This window comes from Hyalella azteca, unplaced genomic scaffold (genome assembly GCF_000764305.2).
Source record: "Hyalella azteca isolate HAZT.00-mixed unplaced genomic scaffold, Hazt_2.0.2 contig11274, whole genome shotgun sequence".
In the NCBI taxonomy this organism is placed as follows: domain Eukaryota; kingdom Metazoa; phylum Arthropoda; class Malacostraca; order Amphipoda; family Hyalellidae; genus Hyalella; species Hyalella azteca.
The window spans coordinates 564,522-578,387 of NW_025941275.1; the positions used below are offsets into that span (position 1 = coordinate 564,522).

General features: G+C 38.9%; 1 protein-coding gene across 2 annotated transcripts in view; it reads left to right on the forward strand.

Annotated features, from left to right (window-relative positions):
- Positions 1–12,514: 12,514 nt before the first annotated feature.
- The window catches only part of LOC108680642 (transmembrane protein 169), a 30,949-nt gene continuing 29,597 nt past the window's right edge, over positions 12,515–13,866 (forward strand). For both annotated transcript variants that reach the window (XM_018169515.2, XM_018169516.2), the window contains exon 1: positions 12,515–12,701. In XM_018169515.2, the coding sequence (XP_018025004.1) occupies positions 12,675–12,701 (27 nt within the window). In that variant the 5' untranslated portion in view covers positions 12,515–12,674. The remainder of the gene's footprint in view (positions 12,702–13,866) is intronic.

The window sequence follows — 13,866 nt, forward strand, 5'->3', positions numbered from 1 at the left end:
CGGCTTTAGGTTAATAAGTAATTCCTAAATTTATCCTATATACAAGATCCGGATCACACATCGGAGAAATATTTACCCAAATGTCTACAGTGAGGGAGAATCCCTCTGAACGACGCAGTAAAATGCTAAGGGATTGTCGCGACATAACAGCGCAGCGCCCATACGCCTGCAACAGATGACGTCGCGGCAGGCGATGCGCTCACTGCTACAACTGTTATCACCTTCATCACTTCAGCAGCCTCAATCACTACCATCATTTCAGCAGTCATAATCACCACCATCACCTCAGCAGCCTCAGTCACCACCATCAGTTCTTGCTTCTTCACAGCAAACTCAATCCTTGCCGACTGACTACAATCATCGGCAATGAAGTTTGAATCTTCGATTATATATCAGAATAAAATGTTAGATCATTATGTTAATGGTCCATGATCATTTTTGATCGTTTCAAAATTTCCTTAGGCGGAAACAGAAACTAAAACTTAGAAACAATAATTTCATTCATTCTTTAGTTTTCTCTCTCCACTTCTGAAGTTTAAAACAGACTATGGCAAAACATAAATTGTTCAACGAACACCTGGCTTATGAGATTTTTGAAAGTTATTTCGTTGCTTAATATTTTCTTCATTATTGGACGAGTCCACGTGAATGATATCAGTTTATTAATGTTCCTGAATTAAATTATTCAAGAAAGTGTAGTGCACAGTACACACAGACTGCACTTTGATCCAATTTTCTGTCGAGCGAGCAACTCGGCGCCGGTTTTTCATTAGATTACCGCAGAATTACAGCAGCATCAAAGCCGCAGTGTCCGCACGGCTGCAACAAATAAGGGCTCTACAAGTAGAAATAATCTGCCGACCAAATAACGTGAATATACATTTCCAATCCACCGTTTATTCGTCTGTAATTTTGGAAACAATGTTAAATAATTTTCAGTTGAATAGAAATTACCTCGCTAGACCAATTATGTTAGCTAATTATTTGATATTTTGCAAATTTTTTTGCCAGCATAGGACTTAACTTCTAATATTAATGCAACATCAAAGAAACCGCTCCTGCTTTCCCATGCAAATAGTTTTGTCTCAATGCGACAAGCCTATACGCGTAGATTAGATTAGAATATAAAAATAAAAGTGCAGATCATAATTTAATGAGTCTTCCGCGGCTTACAAATAAATTGCATGCCATGCATACGAAATTTTCACTTCTATAACTTTTTTTAATCCCGGATTTATTCGACTGCCAGTCGAGAAGACTGTTGCTGGCAGTTGGCTTTAAGATAATGCGCTTTTCTCGCGACTTTTATGCTCAGCAATCAACAAGTTTTATAATTAAAAAGTTTAGTCTAATCTCACATGACTCGAATTTATTTATGGTCTTAAGCGCATGCAGTTAGCCTTTTGATGTTTGACTGATCGTTCTGTTCAGAGAACTCCCCCTTGGTTACGTACGTCGCAGAGCGTCCCCTTGGTTACGTACGTCGCAGAGCTCCCCCTTGGTTACGTACGTCGCAGAGCTCCCCCTTGGTTATCGTGCGTCGCCAAGTTCCAAATAATCTTTCAATATTAAATTTAAGTTCGGATAGATTACATTCAGATTAGAAAAAGGATTTAAAATTAGGATGATATCGATTACAAATTAAAACTAATTTTTTTACGAAAAATTCAAGTGGAAATTCAAACGTAAAAAGGTGAATGATGGCAACTCTGATTTAATCAATGGGTAGTTTCAAACTTCCTTATTTCGGCTAAGGTGTATTTTATTCGCATTGTAAACTTTGGATAAAACGGAGAATTCGATTAAAATTTGGTGTCTTCACAAATGTGCCCTCTGTAGTCTCAAAAGGGTCACTATTCGTGAGATACATTATCAATAACAGTAATTATTATGAATATTCATAACTTTTTCCTTTACACGTCTAGAATTTATTTTTCTATTTTTCTCACATTTGCTAGTTTAAAGGCAGTTATGATGAGATAGATGAAGAAAACATAGTTTTAGAAATTATATCGTTGAGAGATGTTATATGACGTCTAATTTCAAAAAATATATGCGCACTGTTCAGATATAGACTTACAACATTTTTTATTCCAATTTCCGACTTATCTTAATGTTCTATGAAACATCAATATGTTTCTATTGTCTCACTTGTGGAGCTCTGCGGCAACAACACTAACTCCTATATATTGCTAATAAAAGCGGTGGGATTCTATGGGTTGATCACACTGTCAATCCTCGCTCAATTATTTATTTACTTACCGGGCACTGATCTAAAATAAAATGTTACGAGCATAAACACACGCAATGATTGCGGGAGCTGGCTTTATAACTTCGAAATTCAGAATATAGCATTATTTATCGCCATATAGCATTACCTAAAACGCAGCTCGATTGGTTTCAGCTGTCGGTGACATCGATGAAAATCACAGAAGTGCGTTCCTCATCGATTTAACCCTTTCTTTCATTTATTTAACCCTTTCTTATTCCATGTCCAGGAATAAATTCTGTTTAAGTTTATTCTGACAAAATATGAATCTGTAGTCAATTCATTGTTTTGAATTATTTAATAATAATTGTTATTCTCGCCCTGTCTTTTTCAATATGATTTTGAGTGCAACGTCAAGTCTTTGTATTAAAATTCAGTTCAAAATGCTACATGGCGGCCAGCTTCATATCCAAAACCTTCATACAAAACATTGCAGCATAGTGCTGAAACTGAACCTTTTTTCATGAAATTATCTCGTCCTGGTGGCTTAAACTCATCTCACCCTCTCGTATGAATTTTATTCAAACACGCCTCATCTGCATCATGAATGTTTCTAATTTTCATCCTATGTATATCCAGAGATTATGTGCAACTTAAACGAACTAACTTTAATTAAGTTTGTTTTAATAAGGCCACTACGTCCGTCAGGACCTGAGCTAATGGTCTAGGAGTTCTATATTAGCTCGACGACTCTTCATATTTATGCTAGCACTAGAGTTCAGCGTATTAAGCGGTGCGATCAACAAGAGATGTAGCCCCAGGCTGTCGTCGACCGAGAGTTTTCCGCTTGATGATGAAGTTCCTTTAGAATTGGAAGTTCCAGGCTGAGAAACTTTCAATGTTTGTTTAACTCACTCGCTTGAAAGGAGTGCGAGCTATCATGACAGCGATCTTGGAACTCTTCACACTTCGCACTGCACTGGAACGAAGCTCAATTATGAGCCGGCAGCTATGACTCAAAACTGTACCGCGAGTCGTAGAGGTAACTTTCAATCGTAACTTGAATACGTTACAATAGAAGTAATTTAATCATCACACTATGACACTATAGGGAATGAAACACTTAATAAAACTATTTAATAAGAACTACAGTATGTTCGTCAGGTAAGTTGACATAATTTAAACTTCTAAATAACTGGTTCAGAATAAACTTTCTGCGTTCAGATTTTACTTAGCATCAATATAAACGAAGTTTTAAGCTTAATTTGCATCGCTGGTATTTAGGAGCATCTCTTTACTACACACACTCAAAATGAACTATTGGTTAGAAAACGAACTAATTTGATATATCTTGCATCGCGTTCGGAAGAATAAGTTGCATGCTTGGTAGCGTTCTAAGCTCAAAGTAATCAAGCCACATGCCTAGTTTACTTGTCATCGGTGATATCGATGATTATGAAAATTGAATTGACACTGCGATTTTTTTAGAACCAAAGTAGTTGGCGGGAGTCGTTTAATTGTCATTCAAGGCCATTTGTTTAATATAGAACCAAAATTCAAAACACAGCTTTGGGATCCTCAGTTAGCAAACTAAGACTGAGACTGAGCAGCACCGCGCAGCAAGACCTGACACGCTACAGAGTTCATTCGTTAAGCTAATCACACTTTTTAGCGCATTTTCTCATTTATGGAAAAAATGCACTATTGTGCTCGCCATGTCCGTCCGTCAGTCTGTCTATCCGTCTGTCCGTGACCTCATGTTTACACTCACTGCAGTGAGTACTGAGTTATATTTTTTCTCTCCGTAGGGGCAGTTTTAGAAAGCCAATGAGTGGACAACGTTCGATCAAAGCCCAGGAGCTTGTTACGACTATGCATATTTCCTTTAGTTATCCCCGCGAATCATTTTCTACCAACATTGGGAGATTGTTTGGATGATCATAATTCACTTTAGTTACTCCTTAGCATAAATGTTTTGTTATTATTCCTGTCATTTCATTTATTATTACAAATTGTTATCAACTCTTATCTATATAACACAAAAATTATATAGGCAATATACTTCATTTATATGGCCCTAATATGATATAAAATCGAGTGATTTTAGTTGAAAATACTAATTTACATGACTGTCAATGATTATGTACACTGGTTCACTAATCTTGCACTGATATGGATGATCGCGTTTTATTATCGTAGGAAAAAATAATTTTGCAAGGCTTTTGCACTGTCTAGTCTAAGGGTACGCACACAGTGGAAGCAGGTTTGCCCGCGCGGGTGACCTGCTCCAACCTGCCACATGAATGAAGATAGGATAATAATGTAAGTGTTCACAGTGAAAACCTGTACGAACAGGCTTCTGTATTCTATGGTTTCAGGCGCCAGCCTGAGCAGGTAACCAGCACGCTGGCAACCTGCTTTCACTGTGTGCGTACCCTAACGTATCACACTTCGTACCGGACCCACAGGCACATGATAACCCCGGGCGCGGGGCATATGCCGAATCTGCGGCTTCTGGTGCTGTAGCTAAGTAAAGTTATTGCATGCAGAGGCTGGGCGTTGGCTTCAGGGCTTATTTAAGAGTTGAAGGCGGCGCCCCCTCCAGGAAGCAGATGAAGCTTATTCAATGATTAACGTTGTTTATGAGCCGTATGTTTCCTTGCATGCCTCACTCGTCTGCGCTTTGAAAACTTTAATATACTTATTTTTACTCTACTATTACAAATAAATAGCTAGATTGACATGAAGATATTCTGACTAGTGTTTTATTCACGCGAGTATGAACGGTTCACGTACTTATTTAAAGTTTCCCAAAGGAGCCTGTACAGCTCACGAGTTAGTACACGAGTACGAGTGAGGAGCCTGTACAACAAGTAATTTCAATGTGAGTTTGTGATCACTTCCATTAACCACCATCAAATTCAGATAATTCTACTGAATTTTATTGTAAAAGAGCTCGCCTCCCTAACAAAAAAAATCATTTGGCAAAGTTAGAATGATTATTTCATATTGCTTGGTGTTATCGTTTCGTTTTCGCAGTAAAATGTTGTTAGTCAATTTTTGAGAAATGCGTGAGTAAAATCGCATTATCCGTGAATATAAATTACCTTTTTGTCGCTTAACGACGTACGACTCAGACTTGGATAATGAAATGCAGAAGTTTAAAAGTGCACGACATCATTCTTGGTCCTTCGTTGCCGCAAATATTATTAGTGTGAAGATGAGAATTTAGATCGCAAAATTTGAGAATGACTACATTAAATATTTACTTGTTTCTTAGTAGCTCACTCAAGTCATGTGACATGAAGTCTCGAGAAAAATGTCTTTCTTTATCTCAACTGCCAAAATACAGTAAGTGGAGTCATGTCATGCCTCTTATAGAGAGCGATGAAGTAGTTCTAAAATACAGCTTGTGGCAATAGCCAGAAGTTTAAGTGTAAGTGAAAGGTTGGCAAGGCTTGCACTTTAACTTGGAAACTTATAACGAATGTGGGTGGCAACTTTGTCTTGGGACAAACAACTCTACGTTAGCCGCGTAACTTGCAGAAGCACCTACTTTACGGTACAAGTTAAGTCGTCAACTTTAATCTTGACTTTGGGATAAGAAACAATTTGTAACAGCTTAAAACATTGAAGAATTTGGACGTGCTGAGCGCTGTTTCCATCGATCGGTGTTCCATCTTGTGCGCCACGTCCATTGTTGATGGCGCTGGCAATAAAAAATTCTATTCCGGAGCTAAATCTTAGATTTCGTCTTGACACTTAAAAGAGCTCGAAAGGCTGGGGCGCTATAGCCTGAGTTTGGAATTTTTTGGTAGAAAATTCTTATTTTAAATCGTATTTATCAAGGCTTGTATGAATTTTTAATGAAAAAGGTTTCCCCCGTGAACATTGAGATGTGGTTTCTAACTATTTTGCCGGCAAAACTAAATATTATTATTCCCACCGTATCTTGACATGAACAACCGTCGAAATACAATGGTCGCCTTTGGTCTCTTCTATCTAAATACCATTTTTTGAGTATTTTTTCAATAGGAAAATAATTTTTTGTACGTATCGCATGGATTGTGCTGTGGAGACTTCAAATTGATGTATTCGATAGCCATATATATACCTATAAATGTCATTCAATTTTCATTGCTTGATAAATTCCACCGGCATATCGAGAATATTACTCAATGCAGAATGAAACGACTGATTCATAGGAGGGTCGGTGAGAGCATTTGTAGATATTTTTTCTATATATATTACCTGATAAGGTAAACGAATCTATTGCATTTGTTAGCATCGCCACTGATGATGCAAAAACAGTTTAGTTTTAGAGGGTTAACTCAACTAATAAATAATCATTAATAATAATCCATTTAAAGTGCAAATGAAACGGTCCATCACCTTTTTCTGTATAATTAGAGAAAATAGGCTAATTAGACTGTAAGATTCAAATACTGAAATAGTACGCTTACAGAAGAAGGTAAATCTGAGGTTTGTCAAACAATGTCCATTTAGCAAATATCGCTGAAAGTTTCATTCGTCAAATAATTTTAATTTAGAGGTTACTTGAAGCTATACATTGACCATTGTTAATGTAACTAATTCAGCTGGTAACTATTTAATTTGTTGATATTCATTTGCATGATGGTCTTGCGTCATCACTGTTGTAAATTATCCATTTGAATGCTTTTGTTGGCTATATATCTATATAATTATCTAATTGTTGGCTGCCGCCTATCCCTACTTCTCCAACGCTAAATGGTAGGTAATTCGTTGATTATTTTATTTGTCAGATCAGCGAATAGGCCGAGAGGTTGAGCAAAGTCCAGCTGGAGCAGTGAGTTGCGTGTTCGAGACCGCAACAACCTGCGAATATTCTGCGATGTTATGAATCGGCGACAGGTCTACAACCTAATGAACGCTGAAACGTTTTTAATATCGAAATGGTGAATTTGCTTGGCATTTTCTATGCTTTTAAATTCCTCGTGAACTTGCGATATAAGCAGACTGATAATATAAGTACAGAAACCGCTATTAATATTATTATATATCATTACACCATTGAGCAACTGTCGTTATATACTAACGTCGTCGTGCTATTTCCTACTCTCGGCAACTGTGAGCTTTATGCCCAGTAATTTAATGACACATGACAGGTAATGCAAATATTTGGAAAGTGTTAAAAGTATTTAGTAAAAATGCGCGCTGTTTAGGAATCAGTAGGAAATTAATTATGACAGAGTCATGTCTTAGAAATCTTAGTGTTTCCTCTCTCCAAATAATTTTGACAATCAAAGAATAGAGTTTGAATTATTGATGATCTTTATTATCATTATTTCTGATGACTGTGGGAATAAGACTAAGCCCTGGCATACCGATGAACTGGAAATGTATAATAACATGTCAATGCATAAATTCTCCAGATGTTAGTTACAAGTAAATAGCAAAAAATATCGCAAATAAATGTTAGCACGACTTCAGCATGAAGTAGTGTAGATTTTTTCAAAAGAAATGAAAGCCAAAAAACTGAATGCGCCCATCATCGGGCGTCGTATATGTTTTGCGTTTCTAATGACATGTCCGGCTGCTGTAATAGCAAGAGATTATTTAACAAATATTTCCTAAATGAAATTTCCTAAACGCATTATGTCTGAAAGAAGTGCGAAGTTGCTGCGCCAGAACTGCTGCTCGAACACGGCGAGTGGCAGAGCTGTTGCCCGACACAGGGTTCCAGAGCTGCAGCCCGAGCAAGGCGGGTGACAGAGCTGCTGCCCGGACACTGAGGGTGCCAGAGCTCGTTCTCTCATGCGGCTGTTCGACACAGTAAAGTATAATATTTGTAGTGCCCAGAAACTACTTTAACACCTCAAATGAACAGCGCATTTATTGGGTTCTGATGATAGGAACCATGCTAGCAGAGTCAATATGGAATTCATACATTAATGTTAATCCCATCCTGCTCCCCGTCTAAATCCGTTTCGTGCATGGTGGCTTTTCAGCCATACCAAATTATTACTTTTCTACTAGATATCTTGGGTCCTGCTTAGAAAACGTTGGATTGTGTGAACACCTACTCACGAATACTGATTACATGCAACTATAGACTTGGTGGGTGGCTAAAGAAAACAGGAAATGAAACAATTGGTCAAATCCTGAAATTTACTAAAGGTATGATTGAACACAAATACAATTAATGTTATGCCAAAATGAAAAGTAAGTACACTATGAAATAAAATGGTACAATTTCTAGCGGCTTAAATGATGGGAAGAACACCGAGTTGCGACGTATACGTCACAATGAACTTTATTATTAATGATCTTTTTTCGAACATTATAACTTAAAATTGCAAAATTGTTCTAGCAAGTATGGAATTCGTTGAAAAAAATGAGAAAGTGTTTATTATTGAAGGGCATATGCACTTAACAAACTTGATAACATCCAAGGGTCAAAAATCCTCGTGAAATCATTGCAACTTAGGGTTGCAGGGAACGATAATGAGTGGTCTTTGCGTAACTACTAAATCTCTTCGAGTTTGGATCGACTATTCTATTGGGAAGTGTCACATGCCATTAATTTCATGGAAATTCACGTAATTTCTCTAAATAGTGACCGAACAAAGACAACATATGCTAAATAGCCTGATACAGTGCAAATGTTTGTCGGTAGTCCTGTATAAATTTTGCTTAAGTTATCCCTAAGGTATTTTTATACCATCAGCAATAAAATAGCTGAATATACATTCAGCTAGCATAATTTAAGAGCCGCGAATAACTTAATTGATGCTGTGCCGTATTCTAACTAAAGAAGTATTTACTATGATGAAAAATATCCGGCATGGAAGTAGCATGGTATGGAAGTAGCATGGTTTGTTCAGTTGTGTCTGTCACGTGCCCTGCTTCGTGCGCGAGATTACTTGCAGGACGGCAACCTGGAAGAGAGGTAGTCAGCTAAGATACTCTTTGGGGGGAAAACCCGGACTCGGAGCAAGTGACTGAAACCCGGATCGGTCTGCCGGAGCAGGCTCACATAAAATAAAAGCTGCAAATCATCTGAAATGTCTAGAAAACTTTAGCAAATTTTAAAATTTACTTTGAACAATTTCGTATGATCAGCACATAAGGGTCTCAGAGTAGTGCATTTTTCGAGCGAACAAATCGATAGGGAATGTTCTGAAACGTTCAGAAAATATGAAGTATTAAAAGCGAATTTTTGTCATTTTACTTAGAAAATTTTCATGTCAGATCCGGAGGACATCGGACCCAGGGACTCAAACCCGGATCCGGACCCATGTATTCGGGTCACAGAGAAGTGCATTTTTCGATAGAACTAGTCGATCGGGAACGTTCAGAAAACATAAAACATTTGTATCGATTTTTTTGTCGACTTACTTAGAAAAATTTCGTGTCAGGTCCGGGGAAAAGGCAGTTTTCGGTGACCCAAATGCGAATACCAGGGTCCAGGGTTTCCCGGGCCAGACATACAAATTTTCCAAGTAAATTGCCAAAAAATGGATGAAAATGCCTTCATGTTTTCTGGACGTTTCGAAACATTCTCTACCGAACAGTTCGATCGAAAAATGCACTTTTCTGTGACTCAAATACAAGAGTCCGGGTCCAGGTTCTATGAACTTGGTTCGGGGTCCCACGGACCTCCCATGAATTTTTACACGTAAAATGAGACGAATTCGATAAAAATTATTTTTATTTCCTGGAAGTTTCAGAACATTCTCTATCGAATAGTTCGTACAAAAAATATACTTGTCCGAGACCCTATGTTCTGGTTAGACGAAATTTTTCTAAGTAAATTTCAAATTTGCTGTGTAAAATTTCAAATTTTCTCAACGTTTCAGAGCCTTTCATTTTTTTGTAAACTCGGCCTGGCGGGCCTGTCCGGGTCCGAGTTTTAGTCCCTTGGTCCGGGTCCGGGTTCAGACTTTTAATCGTTTCGGGTCGCCTGCCGAAGACCACAACTGCCCTGGATGTAACGGACCATCATGATTCCTGCCTTCCGGAACGTAGCCTTCAACACTTCAAGCCGTCCGTAACAGGCTTGAGTGAGGAATTGAATTGTTAGCTCAATGTTAACAGCGTTGCCAGATGGTATATTTCTATACCAAATTTCACAAATCTGGTATCTTCAGAAGGTGTCTGGTATGAATATTTTAGATCTGGTATATTGGTATATTTGCCTAAATCTGGTATTTTACTGGTATTTTATGGCTTACTGAAAATTTACTGCATTAAGTTAAACCTTGGCAGTTTGAACTTCCTCCAGCGTAGGCGTGGATTAGCTATATAGATTACCTGCAGAGCGGCGCGATTAAATCTTTCCCGTCATTTTTGGACCCGCAAGTTTACCGCTAGATAAATGCACAGTACATAAGATAATTTTTTTTTCTTTTTATAACCAACATTTCTGCCTAAAAGTTTTATTAATTTTGGAGGTATTAGTCCGTTTTAAACAATAAAATTTCTGGTATTTTGAGCTAGGCAATCTGGTATTCTCGCCGAGAAAAAAAAACCTGGCAACACTGAATGTTAAGGGGAGCGCAGTCTTCCTCCGGCCTCGCATACAACCTGCCGTGCACCACCCGGCCACAGGGCTTGTCCCTGATGCATGGAAGCATGGGATTGTTGTGCCTATTCCTAAACCAGGAAAGCCTCCTGAGCAAGTGACAGGGTACCGACCAATCACTCTTCTCCCTTGCATGGGAAAACTCATGGAGCGCACAATAAATGGGTATTAAGGTATTTGCACACGCCTGCAGGGGATCAAGTACCCTACATGCTGGGTTTTTCAGACAGGGGACTTCATGGTAACACTCCTTTTGTTGCTAGAGCTCGGGAAAGCCTCCGAAAGTTGGGCCTTACACTCACTCGTTGTGCTGCAACTCCTCTGATGAGTCCAATCCCTCCTCAAGTGGATCTTGCATCAAACATACTTCTTAACATACAAGACAATTTCTTGATTAATATGCCACATCAACTTATCCAAAACTGTTTCTCTGATTTTCTCTTAGAACACTATCCAAAACATGTTCAAATTTATACAGATGGATCCAAATCAGATGGTGGGTCAGTTTCGGCTGGACTTTTTGTTCCGTCAGCCCAATTGGCAACTGGCTGGTTACTTAGAAGAGAGCACACAGTCCTTGGTGCTGAACTGTTTGCAATATACAAAGCCATGCAGCTGGCCACTGAGGATGCATCAATGAGGGAGGAGCCGGTTTTGATTTTATCAGATTCAAGGTCTGCTTTGCAGCTTTTATCCTACTCTTCTGGGCACTCATATCGCAAAATTGTCTTCAAGATACAGGAGTTGATGCTTGTCAAGGGACTAGAAAAAGTGGCAATTTGCTGGATCAGAGGACACATCGGGATCCGTGGGAATGAGGTGGCAGATAGGGTAGCAAACCTTGCACATTCTAACGACCGCACAGCAAGATCTCAACTGTGCTTCGAGGAGTGGATCTGCACCTTGAAGTCACTCACCATTAAAGAGTGGGCACGCCAATGGTCAGCCAACGTGCAAGAAACAGAAAAGGGGACCTTCCGAAGAAGCTTGGGACCTGAGATATCCTATGTGGACTATGGACCACTACCACGTTCCGTTGAATGCGCTGTGTCACGTCTGCGCCTGGGACATGCTGGTGTTAACGCTCATCTGACCAGATTCAACTTAGCCAACTCCAGTAATTGTCCAGAATGTAATGTAGAGGGCACAATCAGACACCTCATCCTGCACTGCACGCTGTTCATCAACCAACGAAGATAATTCCGCACAAGACTGGAGGGCCTGTCTCTTCCCTGGGAGCTGTCCTCAGCTCTTGGAGGTGGTGATGCCCCAATGAGGAAACGCACTGCTGCCATCCGTCTCCTTGGTCAATATCTGCTTAGCTGCAATATGGTGACCAGGCTGTGAATAAAAAAAAGCCTAATTTTAATTTTTCTTTTCACAATTTACTGCCACACTGGCTGTGAAAGTGCTAGCTAGGAGGTAAAGAGATCTAGAAGTCAAGTGAAGTGTCCAAAACCCCCAGTTGTGCTCAGGCTGGGAGGTGTGCTACCTGCATACCCGAAGCCTTCAAATCAAATTATAAAAAAAAACACCCGGCCGCGGATCGAATCTGACATCCGGGCATCGTTAAATTACGTAATTTTACGTTCACCGCATCTGAGGTTAGGTTTCCGATAGCATAGTTCTGTTTCAAAATTTATCGTCCTTCGACATGTGGCCGTTCGACCGAGGGCTGGTTCAACCCACGGCTTAGATACGGACGGCTTGAAGGCCACGTTCCGTTCCGGAAGGCTCAAGGCAGGAATCATGATAGTCCATTACATCCAGGGCAGTGGTGCTCTTCGTCAGGCGGCCCAATGTTAAGTTGTTACTTGTTAGTCCGGTCAACGTGCGTCTTCTTCACCTACAACCCGCAAACACCACCAAGTTGTTAGTCATCGTTGCTGAAAGTGTGAAATGGAAACTGAGCTCGACAGAGTTCAGGTAAATATGCCATTGCAGTGTTGCTTGGAGTTAGGTAGATGTTTTGTTGGAGAAATCGGGATTTTTCAGTAGGCTAAATTTGTTATTGTTTCATTTTTTGTTGGATGCCTAAACGTATATCACTAGTTTACTAATTACTACTATGTTTCAGTATGATTAAAATTCCTATCAATTTTTTTCAAGTTAGGAAAATCTGTTCAATTTTAATTTCAAATTAGAAATACTATTACTATTAGGATATGCCTCTGAGAACATAAAAAAATAATTTTGTATGGTTATTGGTGAAAGATTTGTCTTTTAAGTTGACTGCATCTGATGATCTGCAATGAACTAAATGTCATAAAGTAATTACAATTTACAAGTACCATGATTATGCTGCCAAGAGCAAGAAGACTTCTCCATGATGCATACTAAAGTGACTAAACACGTGATCCAGAGCAACTGAGCAAGACCACATACCACAACAATAGCCGGCGGCCCAGCATGCAACAGAGTACAGACAATTAGGTACAGCCCGGTGCATTATTATTATATACCGTGCATAACATTCATATACCCAATGCAAGATGATTAATTATGCCTAGGGTCCACTATGCAGAGGGTGGATGTAGCGTCGGCAATATATGGATTTTTAAGCCCAAAGCGTCGCTGGCTATTTTAAAGATGCGTTGCCGGGTAATTTTTAATGAAAAGCCATTTACGCTGAGTCATGGTGGCAAACAAATTTTTTGCCTGACTCATTTTCAGACGCGTTCATAAATTCGTAATTTACGTTCACTTTTTGTTATTTTACTACACTGGGCCCGATATGGCATGTATTAAGTATTTTCAAAGTTTGTTATGTTTGAATGTTCTACTTTTGATTTGATTAATGTTTTGTATCACAGGTTCACAATGGTAACCGCAATGGCTTCCGATTGCTGTTGCCACAACGAGATCAAGAAGTAAACAACACCCCCGTTCCAAAGAATACCAGCTGTTACATGTTAGATTGGGATTCAGTCACTAGAATAAGGTAAACGAGTTTGTTCAAATTTTGGTTAATTCAAATTTTAGCAATTATTTTCAGATGACAAGACATTTTTTACAGATAACCTTATAAATTTTGTCTAAACTATAAACTAGATACCGGCTTGTTAATTATAAAATAGCTTACTATATTACT